At 48.6% G+C, this 23133-nt stretch overlaps 1 protein-coding gene across 12 annotated transcripts in view; it reads right to left on the bottom strand.

The window, feature by feature from the left end:
• The window catches only part of LOC105908032 (plakophilin-4), a 90042-nt gene that overhangs the window by 35210 nt on the left and 31699 nt on the right, over positions 1-23133 (bottom strand). For 11 of the 12 annotated variants that reach the window (XM_031558121.2, XM_031558118.2, XM_031558120.2 and 8 more), the window contains 2 exons: positions 8285-8397; positions 2267-2301 (listed from right to left, as the gene is read on the bottom strand). In XM_031558121.2, coding sequence (XP_031413981.1) covers positions 2267-2301; positions 8285-8397 — 148 coding nt within the window. Of the gene's footprint in view, positions 1-2266; positions 2302-8284; positions 8398-10644; positions 10825-23133 lie in introns of those variants that run through there. The other variant, XM_031558152.2, reaches the window with a different exon arrangement.

Raw genomic sequence — 23133 nt, 5'->3', positions numbered from 1 at the left:
GATAATGGTGTCTCTTTAGCGTTTTATGAAGACATGACAGGTAGGCTATACCTTATACTAAATTAAACTTTAACTAAAACTTGTTTAGTTTCCTACGCGGTTACCATATCGTCTCACAGGCCTATACCTTAGGAGCCTTAATTCACGTTCATGGCATCGATTTTTGACATTCACGCAAGTTTGAGATAATTATTAAAAGAGAAAAAAAAAAATACGATGCAAGTCAAAAAAAATAAAAAAAATCCAAAATAGGACGGCTGCAGACTATATGTATACTTAGCTAAGGACGTTTTTGGAAACACCTAAGGTTAGGGTACAGCTTCATATATAATGTATGAATGAAGAAGGCTTCGGGAAACCAGGCTTAGGAACGAAAAGGTGCTAAAAGGTGGGCTATTGCTTAAGTTAGGCTGCAGGCTACATCGAAATGTCGTTAGCTAGCTGTCACCAATGATGGCAATAGAGTCAGGGATACGCTTGGGTTTGCGTGTTTAACTGCGGTTGCTCTGTTTAAAGAAGCCGAAGGCGAAGGAGCTTGTGCGGTGTCAAACTCAAATGCAGTTGTTGGTACATAATTACAGCACGCTCTTAATTCAAAATGATGCCACGAGCATCATTAAAAATAGTGATAATGAATTCAGTAATAATAATGAATAAAAAAAAAACACAAGGGAAGGTGAATGAGCACCACCTAGGGTATATCTGTGCACGTGCCTGTTGGATAATGTGAGCTACAGGCACTTTTTTTAAGGCTCAACTCGTTCAACGATTTCCATGGCAAGGCAAACATCATGAAAAATGCACGCCGATGGGCTAAATTATTGATCAGCGATGGTTACTGGAAAACGATGACAAACTGCCCTCCGAAAAGCTGTTGTTAGTCCAGGAGTACAGCTGGGGGGTTTGCGGGTGCATTTATCTCACAGACAACACTTAATATAGGTTCATAATGGGAGATTTTTTTTCATTGAACTCTCCTCAGGGTGTATGAAGAGTCATTCCCACAGCCCAAAGAGCCACCTTAATGGAGGACGATCGGTCATCCACCATAAAAAAAAAAACCACCTCTTTTCTTGGCCAGTCTTTATATCCATTTCTCACGGTAGTGCCAGACAAATTAAGAGATGTGGGGATGGATGAGCGTTGTGGTCACATCGTCTCGCCACTGCCCTTTAATTGCGGTGGTACTGTCTTTTCTGGAGGTTAAGTGCTACTTCACTCTGGCGCTTGCGGGCGAAACTCGCAGGCTGGGCGACAAGAGCCTCGGAGGGCATTAACAAGGGGTGAGACAGACCCGCCTTCATCACTCTCCTGGGCACAGATGTCTCCCTCAACTGGCAAATTTCAGGGCGACTTTGAGGAACTCGGTACTGTCATGGAGAGCTCCAGAGAAGAACTAGCACTACATTCTGTCTGGCTAGGGCATTAATGGGGACCGTTCTCCATCTCAGGCCCATGCAGTGTTCATAATCTCAGGCCACATAACATCACAAACATGCATGAAAAGGTCCATGCTGGACACCAAGTTATTGAGTTTTTAAGTAAAAGTTTTTTGTAAGGATCACCTTACAGTATATGTACATTTAAATACTTATATAGACTACCAAGTGATCCGATGGGATTTGTTATCAATTAGAAACACGTCTTGCACTTTCGGGCTTTTTTGTTCATGCCAGAAAGATTGATGAGAACATAAAGCATTAATTATGCTCAGTCATTCAGTTAATCGGCCGTGAAATGCATTTGAAATGAAAATTGGCTCATGATTCATTTCAATCACATATTTCCCTAGGTCTTTTAAGCATATGACTGCAGCCCTGCACGTGCGTGTGTAGTGTATTACCCACGGGAGAGATACAGGCCATAATATGTATGCATTCGTCTTTGGCTGTACACTACATTTGACTCAGAGGATTATTACAGTGGATGCACTGAAGTATGCATTCATTTTATTTATGTATACAGTATGGCTATACTTCACTGTGGCCTATTCACATTAGTTAAATAACAGCAATTCCATCAGGACGGTTATTCAATATTTCAAAATGCAGATTAAGTCTCATTATCTGATACAACCAGACAGATATGACCAGAGGATTAAGCAAATAATATAGCAAATGCATAAATATAGAACTAAACCAATTCATTGTCTAAGAAGATGGCATTCAAACTGAGCTTGCTGTGTGTAATTTGGGCATAATAGTACTTGAGTGTAATTAGCACAAGCGTCAGGCAGAACAGAAGAGAGCAGAGTTGCCGATCTCACCTGCTGATCGCCAGGGTAGGGACTTCTCAGAGGAGCTGTGAAGGAGAGGCAGAAAGAGGGGGAGGGAGAGAGAGAGAGAAATAAAGACAGGTTCACCTCAGTATAGCCATCCAGCACACACAATGCTCCATATAATCAGCTGCCATTCAACTCTTTAATACAAGGCTCACATCGTGCAGACAGCCTATCAGTACTTGACATTCCTATCTCCACATTCGGTCACAAACAAAGGGCTCTGAACAGCAATAAGTGTGTGTTTGAGAGAGACAGAGAGAAAGTGTGGACGTGAGAGAGAGCGAGAGAGAGAGCAGAGAGTGCTCATGATGAGAGGGAAATCATTCTCTTGGAGCAGAACCACTGGCTGGGATACCAGATGGGTCACTGCCCTTCACCTACCTGAACCAATTAGACAGGGGGCTTTCAAAGAGAGAGAGAGAGAGAGAGAGAGAGAGCAGGAGAGTGGGGGAGCATGAGGGAGTGTTTGACAAAGCTAGAGAAAGTAAACAAACTGAAGAGAAAGGGACAGAATAGGAATGTGTAAAAACCTCTTCTAATTGTCTTCTACCACTCCAATCCCCATAAATAACTCATAGCAGAAACATACAGTTGGTAGAGAAGCAAAAAAACAAGACAGCCATCTCCATCCTGATTGAAAACTACTCCCAAAGTAAATAGAAAACCTATTGATCTGGGGTCCGTAATAAAAAAAGAGCGAAAGAAAAATGCCAATGAAGCCCAAATAATAAGTCGTATACCACAGCGCTCGCAGGGAAGTAATGGTGACAGCGGCAGGCATACATCAGAGATGGAGCTGCGGACCGCTGGAATGAAGCTAATAGTGGGAGTGAATCTAGTGGACCAACATGGCCACTCAGGTCTGCAAAGGGGGGGGGGGATGGGATAGCGTGAGGTGGAGATGGATGGGGAGATCAGTGGATGAATGATGTCACAGGAAGAGGGAGGAGGAAGAGGGGGAGGGATGGTGGGTGTAGGGGTTAGGAAAGTGCTGAGACAGGACAGGACTGAGGGGCTTTTTATGATGACTCTCTGTGTGTGTGTGTGTGTGTGGCTGCGTGTGTGTGTGTGTGTGTGTGTGTGTGTGTGTGTGTGTGTGTGTGTGTGTGTGTGTGTGGCTGCATGTGTATTTCTGCCTTTATCTTCCCTTAGAAACAGAGGCCATAAAACAGCCAGACTTACAGAGTTAACCCAGGCACAGGCTGCAGGGATTAGTACAAGGGTGAAGCTTTGAAGAAAATGAGCAGGGCGAACCACACACACAAAACACACGCCACAGCTCGCCCAGCTCTGACTAAACCATCTCCAACAGCAACCAAGCACAACCTGCGTGCATTACCAGAAAGAAAGGTAACCAATGGAAACCATTACGAACCATTGCATTAACACTTCAACCTTAAAAGCCTGCTGACCTTTTAGAAGCCATTGAGAAGCTCGTCCTCACAACAATAATTACGGCAAACTCCACAAAGCGTCTGATCTACAAGGGGCCATAAACATTCAAAGCTGTGGACAGCAGACCCCTTCTCCCCAGCTAACTTTCTGTACACACTCTTGGAGAGAGGGGTGGGGGTGGGGTCATAAATGGCCTGGGCACCTGGTGTTGCCCATCAACCTGGAGTGGGGAGGGGGGGGATACAAGGTGTACTCCACTGATCCAACGCCAGACAGAGAGCTTATGATGTCTACATCTGTGGGAATTCCAAAAGGTGTGTGTGGGAGGAGAGAAAAAGAGTTTGTGTGTGTGTGTGTGTATGTGAGACAGAGGTGTGTGTGTGTGTGAGACAGAGGTGTGTGTGTGTGAGAGAGGGATATGCTGACAGAGCCACAAAGTAGCCTATTATGAACATGAGTAAACACACAATTATGGACAAAAAAAGAATTATGCACTGGATAAAAAAAAACAGTGCAGTTAATCACAAAGTTACAAACCAACACACACACGCACACGCAAACACATACGCACACAGACCCACGTAAACCCCACCTCCACACAGCAGCAAATATTTGACTATGCCATTAAGGATTAGAAATCCAAGCATATGCTGTAAAAATATGCTGTAAAAATAAAAAACACCTTATTCATGCACATAACATTACGACACACACACACACACACACACAGAATTCACCCATGCACCACACTCTCGCTAACACATGTAAATCTGCACCCTTCCAGTAAATCACTGAGCCCGCACTTCAGGTGGTAAAGTGTGTGGGGGTGAGCGAGACAGCAAGAGCATGAAAGACAGAACAAGAGGGGTGGGGGGGGGGGGGGGGGGGGGGGTGAGGGCCCCATTCTGCAGTGTTGGTGTTTAAGCATTCAGCCTGAACAAAACCCAGGTGTCAGGAGACACAAGAGGAAAGGAAAAAGGGGGTGGGGGGGGTCCAGTGGAAATATAATGAGCCCCATCAGAGCACTTAAGTCTTCTATGGGCTCCATTGTGTGGCGGATGGGCCTGTTAGTGTCGTTTGGTGCCAGGACTGGGATCAGGCTAATCTACAGCCCCGTGCCCCCCCCCCATTCAAACACAAATGTAGCCGGGATCGCTATCTCACTATCTCACTATCTGCTCCCTTTATCGACCCAGGGCCCTCAGAGGGTGCTAACGCACGAGATGCCTGTTGTCTTTAGAAGTGAGGCGAGGAAGGGTGGAGAAGAGGGAGAAGGGTGGAGAAGAGGGAGAAGGGTGGGGTAGGGTGGGGTGGGGTGGGGTGGGGTGGGGGGGGCAAGCGGGTGGACTATCGATTTCTCCGGTGAGCTGCCAATGCCTCTCCTGCAGCAGACAGCCAGCCTGAGGGAGGACAGAGCCCCTCGCTAAGCACTTTTCCACACAGAATCACACACACACACACACTGAAAAACTCTCTCTCACACACACAGAAACACACACAAAAGACACAGATGTGTGCTGTGTTAGCTACTAGCCCCTTGTCCTGTGCTGAGGGCTGCATGTCCACTCAAAGCTGCTTACCCGGCGCTAGGGTCACCCAGAGGCCAGGGCTTGCTTGCAGCCTGACCCTGACGCTCGGAGGGGCCAGCAGCAACCGTAATCACAACCCGCCGCAGAGCAGATGGACCGTGAAGATATAATAAGATGTAATAATAATAATAACACGACTGATCTCCTCACGCTGAACCACCACCCACCTGACCTCCAATCCGCATAACATCGCCGCGCTAGGCATGTGGTCATTACTTTAAAAACTCCTGGCAGAGTGGATTGCCACTGACCCCCCGGGTTTACAGGGAAGGGGTCACCATTGGTCATGTGCAGTGGAGACGGCCTGGCTACGCCGCCTGACCGACCGGGGCCATCAAGAGCTCGGTCTCATGGGATTGGAAGGCGAGGCCGCAGCGAGGGTACTCTTTGGCATTCCGGTGTAAAGAGGCTCTGGTAATGGACACTCCAAGCGGGACGTGTAATGCCCCCCCCACACCCCCACTCTTTGAGAGCCCCCGCTGGGCCACCTGATCTACAGGCGCGAGCTAACGACCCCGCTGAGTGGCTTCTACTGCTGCTAATTTCAGGCCCGCCACTCAACGGCTCCCCGAAGGCTGACCAGTAAAAGGCAGCTTTTCATTTAGTGGCTCACTTACCAGCACCCCATTTCATACAGCACTATTATGTGTGTCTATGAGTGTGTGTGTGTGTGTGTCAGATCGGATATTGGCCTCCAACCGCAGCACGACACAATGGTAGTGAAGGAAAAAAAACACACACTTCTTTCTTACTTTATTATTCTACAGCCCTGACATGATCTTTATAAAAAGTTGAGCGCAGAGCTCATTAGGTCTGCATGTATTATGCAGCATGTGAGGCACGTGTGTGGAATTCCAGGGTACAGGCCGGAGTGGAGGCTCGTCGCTAGCTGGCAGAGCTACAGAGGCTAAACGTGAGTGTCTAACACGGCGGTATTAATAGCTCCCATCGCAGCGGCTCCATTACGCTGCCGACTCCCAGCCGGCCTCGACCCATTAGCATCTCCCGCTGCGCTCTTTCTCTCTCACAACACACACACACACACACACACACACTCCTAAACAAACTCAACTAACACACACCAGCTCATTCCCGCTCACTAAACATGCATGTTTCAGTAACAGGGGCCGAGCCACACACGTGACCTGAGGCATGTTTTGTGGAGTACAGGCTCAAACAGGTGAGAGACGCTAATGCTAGCGTGCCAAGCAAACTGCCAACAGCAACAGCTGAAAGAGATGTTAGCATCTCCTGTTAACTTTCAACAGTCACTGTAGGTGTCAACTGTCAACACCCTCCAATCACTGCAGGGACAACATCAAAAGATATGTGGCAGGCAAGGATGCCCATGTCTTTGAAGGATTTATACTGTTTGACTGTGCTGAAATGTGACTGTGCTTTTTTTATCAGAACCCAGGAGTTTACCTGGGTTTTAGTTGTCTCAGAGGACCTGACCAGCACTACCACAGACACAGCTGCAGAAATATAACACACACACACAAACACACACACACACACACACACACCGGTTATAACACACTTATGATATGGTGCTTTATACAGCGCCAGCCCTGTCAGTCTGGTTATGTCACCGCAGTAGTGTGACTGAATGTTGGCGAAAACAGTTAGTGCTGCAGGGATTGATGACGGCTATGCAACACAAATGTCTGCTCAAGCACAGACACACACACAGACACACACACTCTCTCTCTTGACACACACAAACACAGAGGAGCTGTGCCTGCAGCAGGGGAGTGGCTAATTGAGTGGAATATAATGCTGCCTGATATGAATTAATGAAGCATTAATGTGACAGATTCATGAGTGAGGCTTCCAGAATCATGTGTGGGAAAGTGCTATAGGAGACCACCACAGGCACACACACACACCGTAACCCACACACACACCCTAACACACACACATACACAAAAGGTACCTACAGTGTTGTTCAGGTCTGAAAACTCAACAACCCAGTACCCCCAGCCATGGCTGCCATTTATAGGTGCAGTCCTCGATTATAATCCAAATATTTTTTGGAAAAATTCAACTAAATTCTCCTCAGTGTTCTAGGTGTCCATTATGTGTGTGCGCTCAAAAGAAAAACACTCAGGCGTCTCTACACAGTCCTGGCTCTGTGAATGGGAGACAAAGTGGCTCGGACCGAGCCTTACGCCATTCCAGCCAATCAACACACTGCTTCAGGGGCATGGAAGGGAAGGGTGCAATTTGATTCGTTGTTGAGCTCAAATAAAAACAACCTTTCGCCAGAATTGAGGGCTGCACCTTTAACGTGTGTACATTTCCAGTTTCCTCAACGCACATACCCCACCCCCAGAGCCATGCGTTACCGTGCTGAGCATGTTATAATCATGTCACAGAAGTCAGTATTGCTTTTGGTGTTTCACTTGGCAGCTTTATCTGCAAATTCAATCGGATGGAGAAAAAAAAACACTGCAGCTGAAAAGCAAACCACTGAGGTGCAGGGACATATAGCGATTACAGTGAGCCGCTATAGATAAGGACATCTTCTCCTGCACCACATGGAACTGTAGTCAAGCTGCCCACCCTTCTCTGTCTGTGTGTGTGTTTGTGTGTGTGTGTGTGTGTGTGTGTGGATGTGTGAGAGAGAGGAAGAGGGAGTAACATGCATGCATAAAGAGCACAGCAGGCTCCACAGTCAAGGTATACTCAGCGGGGAGCCATGGAACAACAGCACACAGAAACGCCTCCTAGCACGTCCTTTTGCGTGACAAAGGGAATGTATGTGCAGGCCTGTGATAGTGGGTCTATTGTGTTTCTGGAGGGGAATCTGCGTGGGGTGGTGAGGGCAGTGCAAGAGTGTGCCTGCAATTGTGTGTGTGTGTGGGAGAGAAAATGTGTACATCGGTAAGTCAATGAATTTGTGTCCGTGTGTGTGTACCCATAACTTCATGTGCATGTAAAAATGTGTGTGTGTGTGTCTCCATACATGCACGGTGTGTGTGTGTGTGTGTGTGTGTGTGTGTGTGTGTGTGTTTACCTGCCGCTAGCAGCACCCGGTGACTCAGCCCCCAGTCTGCATCGTTCCAGCTGATTGGCCACAATCTGCCGCTCCACCTCCAGCTCTCTGGTCAGCCGCTCAAACTGGAGCTCCTGTGAACATAAACGCTCATAAGTCAAGTAAACACACAAAAACACAAACGCCCATCAGTCACGTCAAGGAAATATGAACACACAAAGATGGAGGCTTCAGTAATGATGTACACACAAACCACACCACATACGCTACGCTATACAAGCAAGATGAGGAAACCTATATCGTGTGTTTCTAACTTCACAATGCAGACACCGGATAACCAGACTACCCCCAAAACCAAACGCTTTCCCAAAAGCAACCACAGAAACCCATAACAGCCCAAGTGTGCAGGCCATATGTACCATCAGAAGCCTTTAGAGTGCAGTGTGCAGCCTGTCGAGAGCACTGAGCAGTGTGCAGAGGCCCCTAGAGAGCCGTTTCTAGACAGCAGTTTGGATCAGAGCACAGGGAGTAGGGCTGAGAAGGTGATGATGATGATGATGATGATGGGTTGATGAAGAGCAGGAGGAAAAGGGAGGAGGAGGAGAAGCAGTGAGTGGAGAGGAAAGGCCTCGAGTGACAGAAGGCTGAGCAGAGTCCCTTGCGTCATCAATCTGAACGCAAGACACCACACGTCCAAACCGAGACAACACACGCCACTGTGTCCTCGTTCCTCAGGGACACTTTAAAAAAACATAAAACACCACACATTCACACACATACCCAGCACCAGTCAAATGATATCAGTCACACACACACACACACACACATCGAGCAGAATTGACTTTCTACGGGATGGAGGGCAGTGGTAGCAGCAGAGTTTAACCTTGCTTCCTCGGTTCCACTGGGGCTCGCACAGGAATCTGCATCTGACTACTCTAATTACCCAACAAGAGCCAGGTTGGGACTTCAGGCACTCTGTGTGTGTGTGCGTGTGTGTGCATATGTGTGTCAGACTCTCAGCACTGCAGCGCAGCACAGTACAGCATGCGCGCACACACACACACACACGTAATTCTTCCTTTCTCATGCATCTCACATTCTTCCCCTATTACACATGCATATTTTCATTCTCACTTTCTCTCCTTGCCTCCCTGCCTCCCACACACACACACACACACACACACACTCCCAAAGCACTCCCTCTCGGAGGCAAAGAGGCACACTGCACATTCGGTTCCGCTCCAACAAGCGTTCAAACACACTCACCTCCCTCTCGCCAGACAGCAGCGTGACACTGAAGTCAGTCACTTAGCCTAGCCGCCTTTCCTCTTCTCTCCTCTCCTCTCCTCCTTCAGTTTCATGCTCTTTCACTCCCTTCCTCTCTCTTTTCCCCCCTTTCTATGCAGACTTTCTTTCGGAGTCCTGCCCTCACTTCTGCCAGCTCCTCTACGCCTCTCTCTCTCTCCTTTCTCTGCTCCTCTCATCTGTAGGGGCGCTGAGAGCAGGGCTCTCTGCCTATGCTGAGGGATTGGCTCAGAGAAACTGCTTGCTGCTTCTCTCTCTCTCTCTCTCTCTCTCTCTCTCTCTCTCTCTCTCTCTCTCTCTCTCTCTCTCTCTCTCTCTCTTCTCTCTCTCTCTCTCTCTCTCTCTCTCTCTCTCTCTCTCTCTCTCTCTCTCTCTCTCTCTCTCTCTCTCTCTCTCTCTCTCTCTCTCTCTCTCTCTCTCTCTCTCTCTCTCTCTCAAACTCCTTCCCCCCTTCCTTCTCTTGCACACTCTCTGACACACACACTTTCTCTCATGGCCATGAAGAGTACTGTACTGCAGAGAGAGAGAGAAAGGGGAAAGGGGAAAACGGCCCCATATCCACTTTCCAATGTGGGTAGTTTCCTCAGGAAGTTCAAACATCCTTGTTGGCCGTTACCCTGAGTTACAACACAGAGCAGATACGGGTGCCACGATAGGCTTCAGCAGAATTTAAAAAAAAGAAAAAAAAAACAATTCCATGGATTTTTGAGCTGTACTGGCAATACAAAAACCCTCATCACCCCTACTGATTGCACTGTGTGTGTGTGAGTGAGTGAGAGAGAGAGAGAGATGTAGAAAAAGCTTTTTAATTCTCCATAAAAGCCAAAGTCATCAGCCCTAACACTGCCCACATCCCCTCTCCACCCCAGCAAATAAATCAAGATCAAGACAATTTCACAGGCAATTTTCTCACACTTACTCATTCCACTTCAAATCAAAATAGAGCAATAAACACAACAATAGTTCGACATCATTTACCACAATATAACACTATTTCCATTACAGATGACCCCACACACACACTCCAACTCTGACCCCCCACCCCCTCCAGAAATAATAATGCTCTCCAGACTTACCCAGAACTTCATTTTCAGCAGATCGTGAAATTTGAAAAGGCTGAGCAAAGTCCTATTTTTAGCTCCTTGAGTGACATGCGCCTGTCAGCGCGAGGCCGGGCTTAAGACTGCTCATCCATCTGAATAAAGCCCCAACTCTGAAGAGCCAGAATCGACCAGTCAGCCCCACTCACACACACACACACACTCTCTGTCTCTTGCACACACATCCCACCCCGCCCCTCACACACACACAAATGCTCACACTCTCCCCCTCAGCACTGCAGCACTTCCACACTTTGCATTTAAAGCCCCTCAGCTCATGTCAGAGTGGGAAAGCCCCCCCTGTGTTGTGCTGTGGTACACACCCACATGTGCACAACAATGCATGCAGGCAGGGCTAAGACACACACACACACACACACACACACACAAGCTTGCAATAGGCACACATAAACGCGTATCCACGCATGGAAATTCATGCAAAGTAACACACCCAAACACTTTCTCCTTTTCTCTCCCCGATATGGATTCAACCAACTAAGCCCTGGCACAACAGAAACTGGAACTTTATCTTGGCTCCAGCAGAAAAAAGACAGAATTTGGGGGGGGGGGGGACAGAGAGAGGGATAAAGGATGGCACAGCACGTCTCTCTAAATGACCGCAGTAATCTCAGGACACACAAGCAGCGCGATGCTGCTGCTGCTGCTGCTGCTGCTACTGCTGCTACCTCTGCTTGCCTGCGGACCACAGGAATTGACAGTCAGACGATGACACACCAGCTAAAACCAGGCCATTAGACGCCTGTAATGCTGTGTTATACAGAACTTATTTTCTTTCTTTCTTTCTCTGTGTGTGTGTGTGTGTCTGTATGTGCCAATGTTTGTGTTGTGTTTGTGTTGTGCGAGAGGGAAAGAAGGAGAAATGGCACGCTTTGATGTGATGTGCATGGAAAAAAGATTGAGAAAAAGAAGAGAAAAAGAAAGACATCTGATGAAGTCGCCAACGTGATGAGGGGATGGCTTATGGTGGTGGTGGCGGTGGTGGTGGGGGTGACTCATAACAGGATGTCAAAGAGCTCGGAACAAAACCGATTTCACAGTGAAGCGGGAGGGAAGAGGACGTGTCGCGCGCACGCCACACAAACACAAACCCCGTGGAATCCGTCTCCCCTGGGATTGAAGAGATAAGAGTCCCTGACTCCTCTCCCTGCCCTTCATTTTCTCTCTCTCTCACTCTCCTTCTCTTTTTTTCCTCCCATCTCTCTTCAGTCTCCAGTGATAAACTGTTTGCAGGGCTCGGGGCAGAAGAATAAATGTTGCTGCATGATCAGTACGGGGTGTTAAATAATATAGAATATAGAAATATTCGCATGTCTTTAACGTAAATTCATGGTTCATTGGTGTCCAATATCTTATGGAGGGATAGCAAAACACACACATACACACACACTATTGCTCGCGCTCGCTCACACACACACACACACTCTTTCCCTTTCTCTCGCTCTCTCTCTCTCTCTCTCTCTCTATCTCTCTCTCACACACACACACACACACACACACACACACACACACAGACTTTCATTTCCCTTAAGGCGTCAATACAAGCTTCTAATCCTGTACTGTGGCTCAATGGCATATGTAGGGAGCTGAGTCCTTCGCCATCAGGGGCGGCCTGACTGGAGCTGTGTGGGTAATTTGTGTTGTTCTCCATGGCAACACGACCCGAGGCTTGCCGAGATTAAGCTGGCTCCTGCAGGGCAGGCGGAGGCATCTGCCTGCGCCATAAGGCACATAAAGCACGCCGATATGAACCGCCCGAACACACAAACATGGGGTCATATGAACGAGAGGAGGACCCGCCAGCCTCCCCTCTCAGTCAAACACTATCTCTCTTTCCCTCCCTCCCTCTCCAGCCCTCTCACTGAATCTTTTCCTCACATTTGCTCTTGTTTTCTCGCTCATGCTTCTTCATTATCCATCTATATTGCGCTCTCTCATTCCCTCACTCTCACTCTTGTTCTCCATCTCTCTCCCTCGCATTTCTCCTCTCCCCTGCTCTCTCGCTCTCTTTCTCTCTCTCTCTCTCTCTCTCTCTCTCTCTTTCCTGCTCTCCCCTGCTCTCTCTCTCTCTCTCTCTCCAGGTCTTTCCTCAGGAAGTATGATGCCCTCCCTATAGCTCTCCCATCTGTCCCCTGCTCCACTGTGCTGCCGTGGTAACAGCGGGCCTTCGACGCCCCACGCCCCATCACTCTTCAGGATGCTCCACGGCTAATAAACGCGCCAGCCATTTCAACGGCCATTCGGTATCCCCCCCTATATATTTCAATAGAGGGCCGAGGAAAATCCAGGGAAATGGGACATTATATCAGCTATAATTACTGTTTTACATCATGTGTGAGGGGGAGGCGATGCTGCACTAAGCATCAATCTACAACAGGGAAAAGAAAGCGAGGAGAATGTGTGTGTGTGTGTGTGTGTGTGTGTGTGTGTGTGTGTGTTACTATATGTGAGTGTATGTGTGGGTGTACATAACTGTGTGTAACAAAGTGCCAGTGTGAGTGTGTGTGTCTGTATGAGGTTGTGTGCACAGCGGGCGTGTGTAATGGCAGAGCTGTTTGAGTTAGCGCCGCGCGTGATTATCCTGTAGCATTAATAATTCACCACTGAGGTTGCTCACTTTTCGTCTCGGTCTCTCTCCCCCTCTCTCTCTCCCTCTCTCTCTCTTTCTCTCTCTCTTTCTCTCTCCCTCTCTCTCCCTCCTATCATCCCTATCTCTCTCCCTCTCCCTCTCCCTCTCGTCTCCTGAGTGGAGGCAGAGCGAGAGAGACAGAGCCCACTCCCTCCAATAACCCAGCACATTACCCAGCCAGCCCTGAGAGATCAGTCCAGAGAGACACACTCCTGCTCCTGCTCTCCCTCTCCCTTGTCTGTTGGCCTGTGCACTTCTGTTCTGTTCTGTGTGTGTCTGTGTGTGTGTGTGTGTGTGTGTGTGTGTGTGTGTGTGTGTGTGTGTGTGTGTGTGTGTGTGTGTGTGTGTGCGCCCTTGTGTCCGGTGACGGCTCCCTGACGCCCTGCTTATTAGAGCCGGAGTGCGGAGACAATGGAGCTCAGCGTGTCCTGTACCAACAGTGTGTCCTGCCCCACTCGCACTCTTTGTTGGGATGACAAAGCGCATCAGCGGAGAGAGAGAGACACACACACACACACACACACACACACACACACACACACACAGGGATACTATCCCCACATCCCAGTGCTGAATCAGATTGTGGAGCGTTTTGAGTACAGAGCAAACAGATGACACACTGCAGTCTTCACCGCTCTCTCTCTCTCACACCCTCTCGCTCTCCCTCTGTCTCACTCCATCTCTCTCTTCATCCATCGCTCCTCTTTAATCGCTCACAGTGTCAGTCTCTCTCTTAAACTCACTTTCTCTTAAGTCCCTTGCTGCCTCTCTCAATCCGTTCCTCGCTAGGGATGGTAAGTGATAAGATTTAAGGGATTATCGATTCCCTTAATGATTCCTGATCAATTTTCTGTGGAAAAAAAGTAGGCCTACACAGGTTTCAGTGGTTTTATTATATCGGGAGTCTGAACACAGTGTAGACTATCTGCCTAGTAACCATTGAACATGTTACAATCATTTTGTAGATCTGCCAACAGGGGCAGTGTGTCTCTCCTCTGCCACCACCAGAGAGCAGGGTCAGCTGATACAGGGATGGGAGTAGAGACTGACCAAGAGCATGACACTACAGTCTCTGTGTGAGGGGTCCAGATCTTTAGTACGTCCAGCTTGTTCGCCAGAGACTGCACATTGGCAAGGAAGATGCTAGGTAGTGCTGGCCAGTTGTTAGCCTATCTTGAGGACCTCCGCGCTTGCCCGGTCTTTGTTTACGGTCCCGACGCCCGCACCAGACACTTTGTTTGGTCTCGGTGTCCTTCTCAGCTTCGGAGGTAACTTGTTGGAATCGAAAGGATGAACCGGAACGATGTTTGTGCAGCAATGATTACTAGTGGTGTCTGTCTGTTGTATCTAAGATCTGAGTGAATCATGAGATAGTTAAGTAAATAAACACCATAGAGTTAAGTAAATAAACACCATATGACGCCAAATCTGGTGAGACACTGAGCACCCGCCATCGCCATCTTAGTCAGTCAGGGATGGGAGCAGAGTTTGACGTAGGACGGAGAGCTCAGCATCATGACACATGAATTTTTGCAATGCGCAACTGTCAGAAAAACATGCCCGGATCAATAAAAGGAATCGATAACCTCCGTGGCAGACCATTCCGATTGATCGAATTACAATTTGTAATCGATTCTCAACTGGAACCGGTTCTCGATTCCCATCCCTATTCTTTCCTCCCACTTTTCTTTCTCAAAACTCTGTCTCTCTAACTCTCCACCTCACACCTTCTCCTGTTCCAACTCGCTCGCTCGCTCCCTCCTTATCTTACCCTCTTAATGAGAGATAACACAAGGAGACACCGCCCCTGCAGCACCACCTAATACTGACTGACTGTCTGTCTGTCTGTCTGTCAACCTCCTCTGAATTACCTCACACACACAAACATAACGAAGTCTCTCTCCACCACTATCACAGATGGCTTAATCCAGGCATTGTGCGACACAGTTCCCTCATGATGACCCAGCATGCTTGTGGATTATCTTTCCATTGGCAAACAATGCACAATCAGCCAAAATAACACAGTCAGCATAGACACACAAGCTCATGCATGGCAATATATTGGTCAATTAACAGAAGGTTATTTCCCATAAACACACAACAGCTCACCCGCTAATATTTCAATTACCACGCTGGCTGCTGGTGTCGCTGGCTGTTGTGTTCCATAACTCATTTTCAATTAAAAAGCCGTCACTGACACGCCAGCACACAGTCAATTACTAACGGCCACTCTCCCACACATGCACACGCTCAATTATCCACTTAAAATGGCCGAGCAGAGGTGCCATCTCACACATCCAAGCCACCTCTTCCACACAAAGAGCCGCTAATGAGCCGATAGAGCACAAACCTGTCAATCGTCAGGGCACCCACATCTTAAGACTTTGGTCTTGGCTTGTGCTAAGGTGGTTATGCACGGGGCTAAGTCATGAGAGCAGAGACGGCCGTACACGGTTGACAGCGCCGGGATTTATCAAAAGCTGCCTCACTAATTCCACACGAAACGGGAAACTCTGACCTGAAATTGGCTTTTCCGAAACCCAAATTCAGTCATGGAGCTGGAGACATTTAAGCACTGATGAGATTTCAAGGCTCTGTGTTGGCCCTCAGATATCAACGCAACAACCCGAATATTCTGCTGAAGCTCTCATATCCAGTGCGCTAGGGAGTTAAATCACTTGACTCTGGTGCAACCCGGAGGTTTAGAGGCAATAAGGGCATCAGAGTCCCACACCCACACACTTGACCTTTCCGACCACAGCTAAAGTCTGGCAAACTCAGGACAAGAATACCAATTCAAGGAAGGAGCCCAGATCACAAAAAACTTTCCTTTGGTTGTACAATACACTTCATCTCTCAGCCCAGGCACCCATTGGATGCTATGCAGGCCAGCAGTGATACATATGGCCAAGTTTGTTCTGGCTAACACCGAAGTCTGCCTTGGCAGAACTAGCCTGTCACCAGAAAACAAACAAAATACCATAATCAAAGTGGCATGAACAGGGCTGTTTTGGACCATGTTGGTGCCCCTTGTGCCAGACATTAGCCAAATGTTCCAGATATCTGCCACTAAAAGGTCCAAATGGCCTGTTATCTTGGTGAGGCCTCATCAACAGCCTGGAGGAAAAGGGTAACACTATCTGATGTGGACTAACTCCAAAAAGAACTGCCAGAAAAACCTAATGATACTCTTAAAGCATTTCCATAACTGTCCTCAGATCACAAATCTAATATTCACTATTCCTTCCCTTACTTCTCATCCTGGATTACAGATGTCAGTGTCTTTCCCTTATGTGATTCTGTGCCATCAGATAAACACCACGAGATTATCGTTGTTATCATCAGTGCCATCGCCGTAATCCACTGACTGAGAAAAAAGGGCTCCAAAGTCTCTTAGACACACACAGACACATACACAAAATATCGCACATACAGAAACACACAACAAACAAACAGCGTCCGCTCCTTGCAGACACACACTTTCATCACCAGGATAAAAGCAGAGGAGACCGGTGATGTCAATATCAATCTACAGCTGCGGGGTGTTTGGAGGAGAGCACATTCCCCTCAGAATATCAAGGTAATATTCCTGAAAAAGATGACACACTCAGTCTCACCCTTCCTCTCTCTCAAGTACTCTTTCCCCACTCCCCTCTCTCTCCCTCTCTCTCCCTCTCTCTCCCTCTCTCTCTCCCTCTCTCTCCCTCTCTCCCCCTCACCGTCTCTTTCACTCTGTGGAGCAGCAGAAGTGGAAGGGCCACATTAGAGCTTAAGGACAGCAGTGAGGGCCAGGCCAAAAATATTACCATGAAAACACTTTCTTTCTCCCTCTCTCTCTCTTTCCACTTGGCACCAAGAGCAGAGCAGAGCAGAGCAGAGCAGAGCAGAGCGGTGCGGGATTGAGCCCGGAAGCAAATCACAATCAGCACGTCAACTTATAAAAGCCCAGTGACAGAGGGAGGGAGCGAGAAAGAGAGAAATAAAGAGCGAGAGGAAAAAAATGTGTGTGTGTGTGTGTGTGAGAGAGAGAGAATCGAGACGGAGAGAGAGAATGGGAGAGGGAAAGAGCGAGGGACAGAGAGAGGGAGAGGGAGGGAGAGAGTGGAGAGCGAGGAGCTGCAGTGAAAAAGTCTATTCCATCCTGTTTGCTCAGCACTCTTCCAAATGCATTCAGCCCAGAAAGAATGGGCTCTATCTCTCTCCACCATCTACTGCGCCTGGAAGCGCAAATATCTGCCAGCCGCTGACACAAAAAAAGAAAAAGAAATGTGCATGCAGATCGTACCGATAGCGGCTTTTCTCTCCTAGATTGCTCCCATCCGTCAGCGAGGGGAAAAAAGACTTTTCTGCCCGCCTGCCACACGGAACAGACTTTCGCTTTCTTTAAATAATAAAAAAAACAACACCCTAATGGCGCCGCTGCTTTAGCGAAGCCAGGGGGCTGTTCTTTACGCACGCGGGCAGATGCTTCTCTCCTTAGGAGAGGGCGGGGGGGAAATAAAAGTTAAATCTATCTGTTCATTAGCTGGTGATGAGGCGTTGCAGGTAAATAGAGGCCATCGCTCGCCGTAATGGCGGCCCAATGAAAAGAGCCGGGGTTAAAGAGAGGCATGCATCAGTGAGCCTTGGTGATAGAGATAGAGAGCGAGAGAAGGAAAGAGAGAGAGGAAAAGAGAGAGAGAAAATGAAAGTGAATGAGAGAGGAAGGGAAAGAGATAGAGTGGGAGGGGAGTCACCTTGCTCAGACAAGAGTGGTTATGAGAACAGAGTAGTCATCATGAACACATCTGCATGAGCAGACCTTGGCTAGGGGTGCAGTTACATTTCTGTACTTGACTCAATGGAGATATTCACTGACGGGGGACAAAAAACCAACCAACTAACGTGATATATTTCAAGAGAAAGTCAGTGCCCCAGAATAGCGACGGCTGGGTTCATTTATTTTCCCCCCAAGGTAGTCATCGACTCTGACAAGGCTTAAAATCAAAAGATGCGAAACGGAGGCAGCGAGAGACAGACAGAGAGTAATTAAACTTTCACACATCATACATTTTCCCTTGAATCGGGGGGCTTGGGAGGGGAACACGTGGTGAGTCATCCCCACGGTTGATGTGAGGAACAGCAGAGAGACGGAGACAGAGAGAGAGAGAGAGAGAGACAGGAAAAGAGAGAGAGAGATAGAGACCGGGAAAGAGAGCGAGAGAGAGAGAAAGAGAGAGAGGCAGAGAGAAAGAGAGAGAGGCAGAGAGAAAGAGAGCGAGAGAGAGGGAAAGAGAGAGAGAGAGACACACAGAGAAAGAGACATGGAGAGAGAGATAGAGAGAGAGAGAGAGAGATATATATAGAGAGAGAGAGAGACAGGGAAAGAGAGAGACAGGCGTGGGGGGAAAAACACAGACTTCGACGTGTCCCCGTCTCCACACACATCTCCCGAGGCGGCTGTATCTGCCCTCGTCCTTATCCTTATCTGCCCGTCTCCATGTCCAGTTCCTCGTCTCCGTTTGTATCTCTGTTCCCGTCCCCATCATGTCTATGCGTGTTCTTTATCTGTGATGTCTTTCCTACTGTCCCTGGCCGTCTCCGTCTCTTTGGGGCATGTCCAGATAGATATGTCCGCTCCTGTTGAGAATCTTGTCCACTTTGTCTTTGTCCATCAATGCCCAGCTGCCTGTCCTTTCCCCATCCCTGTGTGTCTACCAGAATATCCTTGTCCATGTCTCTGATCCTACCCATGTCCATGTCCATGTCACTGATCCTGCCCATGTCCCCATGTCCCCATGTCACTGATCCTGATCATGTCCCTGATCCTGCCCATGTCCCTGATCCTGCCCATGTCCCCATGTCCCTGATCATGTCCCTGATCCTGCCCATGTCCCCATGATCCTGATCATGTCCCTGATCCTGCCCATGTCCCTGATCCTGCCCATGTCCCCATGTCCCTGATCCTGCCCATGTCCCCATGATCCTGATCATGTCCCTGATCCTGCCCATGTCCCTGATCCTGCCCATGATCCTGATCATGTCCCTGATCCTGCCCATGTCCCCATTTCCCTGATCATGTCCCCATGTCCCCATGTCCCTGATCATGTCCCTGATCCTGCCCATGCCCCCATGTCCTGCTTTGTCCTGTTCATGCACATTGATTTCACAAGCCCCTCTGTGACAGACAACCCCCACCCCCCTGCCCTACCTTCCCCCCTCTGCCCTACCTTCCCCACTCTGCCCAGCAGGAGTCCTGAGGAGCCTGGGCATCCGTGCCTGGATTAGCACTAAAAGGCCTGTCTGCCAGGGAGAGGGCTTCAGCAGACACTCAGACACCCACCCAACCACCCAACCACCCACCCACCTCCCGCCACAGGCTTCAATCACAGGATGGAGCACCTAAATAAATATCTACCCAAGAAAAACACACACGGCTCCACACCGGAGGCTCCCGCAGCAGGGGGGGCCGGACGACCAGAGGAGAACAACTCACAAACACAGGAGAGGTGGAGAGGGCTGGGACAAACAGAAGTAGCGGGAGAGAGGTGGAGGGAGGGGGAGAGAGAGAGAGAGAGAGATGGTGGAAGAGCTCTGGAGTGCTCACTGGATTTCACACACACACACACACACACACACAAATGTAAATATGGGTCATATGTTGCATAATCGTTCCCACCCTGGCAGCCAAGCGTGGCAGCCAAGAGCTGATTTTTTCCTCTTCAGCCCTTTAACTCGTCTGTTAGAGTTTCAGGAAGTAGGACAGAATCTAGACAACTGCCTCCAATATCCCTTTAGCCCTAACTATCTGCTGTTCAGGCAGGACATCCAACCCCTGCCTAACCATACAGAACATAATTACCCCCCCTCCTTGGCTGGGCCACACAAATGGAGCTAGAATTCATCCCCCTGACACATCTCTTTCTCTTTCTCTCTCTCCCCCCTGGATGACGTCTCTCCCTTTTATCGGTTTGGCATCACGCGAGGAGGCCGTGCCTCCGCCTCGATGCCGCCGCCGCCGCCTCCTCCACTCCTTCTCCTTTCCTTCTTTCTTTCTTTCTTTCTTTCTTTCTTTTTATGTCTTCTTTCTCTTCTTCATGTGGAGCCAGGGCTGCTTGAGCAGCTCCGCCCTCAGCCGCTGCACCTCTCCAGCTCTTAATCTCCCACAGTTTAGAGGCCCACAGATCCTTCCCACAGGCCCCCTCTCCCTTAATCTCCTCCGCAACCAGCCTCCCCTCGGCGGTGGGCTAAGATAAAGCTTGATGAAAGAAACACACACACACACACACAGAAACCTCCCGAGGGAAAGACCATGCAGTTGGCACGTGGAAGCTTCTCTGATGTTACAGTTAGCCGTCCTGTTCTTGAGGCTTGAGCAAAAGCCCAAACCCTGACTCGTCTCTCAAAACCAAGAAGCAGGCGCACCTCCAATAACCTCCTCCGCTCGGCTGTCTGTCTGTCCACAGCGGAGACAAAGACCGGCGCTGATCAACCACACCAGAGACGGCGAGGGACGCCAGCGAGGGACGCCAGCGAGGACACACAACAGAGAGACAGGAGACAGACAGGACATCTTTATTTCAGACATGTATACACTAGAGGACAGACAGACGTCAAGAAATGGTAATAGAGCACTTATTATGAATTGGCCATTAAAAGACTCTCCTGCTTCAGTTGACGGATAGTGGCTGAGAAGAGGGAGACTGAGAGAGGGGAAAAAGAGAGGTGACGTCTACTCCACAGCCACGCTTCTGATCTTAGCATTTCATCCGTGTCTGTTTTCCTCCACAGAGCGGGAGAGTGATTTGAAGCCGGGAGAAGAGATCTGACTACCACTTCCTCTCTTGCAAACATGTAAGGCACAAGGCACAAGGCAGAGGTCAGACACATGTGTGTGTGTTTCACTCGATCGCGTCATTCTGAAGCGCTCCTCACTCTGCAGGTTGCTTTCTTTCTTACACACACTGCCATTTGAGTCTGCAGCAATCATTATCTGTTGATGCTGCCACTTCATTCTGGCTGAATGAAATGCAACACAAAAGCAATCTGCGTCCCTCGCCCGGATGAGAGGCTCCCTGACAATGCAGCTGTACAAATCACAATCTCTCTCACACACACACACACACACACACACACACACACACACACACACACACACACACACACACACACACACACACACACACACACACACACACACACACACACACACACACACACACACACACACACACACACACACACACACACACACACACACACCGATCTGTGATGTGAGAGCGACACACAAACACACACCAGGGTTGATACTAAAGCAGTCAGTACAAAAAAAAGTTGCAGTGTAGCAGTGGTTGAAAACCCTTTTTTCCCCCTCAAATCCTTCTATTATTAGACTGAGCAGTGTGAAAGACAATGACTGAGTGAGCGAGTAATGGGGTATAGAAAGAGAGAGGGAGAGAAAAAAAGACAAAGAAAAAAAGCTAAGCAAGATTTGAGAAGTGGCAGGCAGGCAGTATGTATGAGAATAAAGAGAATAAAGGCACTGCTGTGATGTGCTGTTGAGGGACGCTGGTGCAGTCGGCTCCAGAGCCGGTGGCGGCCGCTAGAAGATCCCTCCAGCTGGGCACAGAGGCAGCCTCCCGTCCTCCATACCTCACTTCTCCCCCCCTCGGGTTCATTCCATCATCCACAGGTGATCCAAGGACAACACTCCGTCTTAGAACCCCCCGATGCCCACAGCTCCTCCAGTGACTCCGCACTGATACTGACACTGACAGTGACGGTGATGGTGATGGTAATGATGATTATAATGATGACGCTTAGGATGCCACTAATGAAATTGATTGATGGTCTGGTGTCCCACTGCCAGTCTTCTGCAAGGCTACGCGACGCCCTCCTGAGACATGGAGGACTTCCACTCATCCCCTTCAGCCAGTCTACAGACTGTTCCACACAACACATTCACACATACAATTCCTCAATGAATCTCTCAAGAGAAATAAAGATCAGTATTCAGTTTCAGATAATGACTGTATCCAGATAATGACTGTATCCAGAGCAAAGGCTACTGCAGTCATTCTCTCCTTGTGCTACAGTTGTGGGAGGAAAATAAAGTAAAAATCTTGACAGGTTTAACACCCCAGAAGAAAAGAATAGCTTCTTACTCACTTCATACCTGATTGTATCAAAACGCTCGGGCCGTATCGAGAGAAAAGAGAAGTTTCATTCTTCCACTAGGTTTTCAGAGTGCAGACAGAAGCGAGGAGAAAGGAGTAGGCTACTTTTTTTTTACGGAGCACTGAAGCAAGGTCACCCACAGAAATCTGGCCTCTTCAGCTAGCCTGCACCAGCCTGAGTGGAGAGCTGGGTCCTAGGGATGCCAACAAGTCTCTTTTCTTTTCAAGTCTCTAGCACTCACACACACACAATTCTCTCTTGCTCTTGCACTTACACACACACTTTCTTCCTCTCTTTCGCTCACACACACACACACACACACACATACACACACAAGTCTCTCTTGCTCTTGCACTTACACACACACTTTCTTCCTCTCTTTTGCTCACACACACACACACACACACACACGTCTCTCTTGCTCTTGCACTTACACACACACTTTCTTCCTCTCTCTCTCTCTCTCGCTCTCTCACAAAGACACACACACATACTATCACACTCACATGTGTGTAGATGCGCACACACACACACAGACACACAAACACAAACAAACAGCCTACAGCTGAAAAGGCGAGATGAAATTAATATTCTTCCAATGCAATGGAATCCAGCAGAGCAAATGAGGAGAAACCAAACACTCAGCAGCGGTGTGCTTCAGG

Source organism: Clupea harengus, chromosome 2 (assembly GCF_900700415.2).
Source record: "Clupea harengus chromosome 2, Ch_v2.0.2, whole genome shotgun sequence".
NCBI classification, from domain to species: Eukaryota; Metazoa; Chordata; class Actinopteri; order Clupeiformes; family Clupeidae; genus Clupea; species Clupea harengus.
The sequence above is the reverse complement of the archived record's forward strand: the minus strand, read 5'-3'. Positions and strand labels throughout refer to the sequence as shown.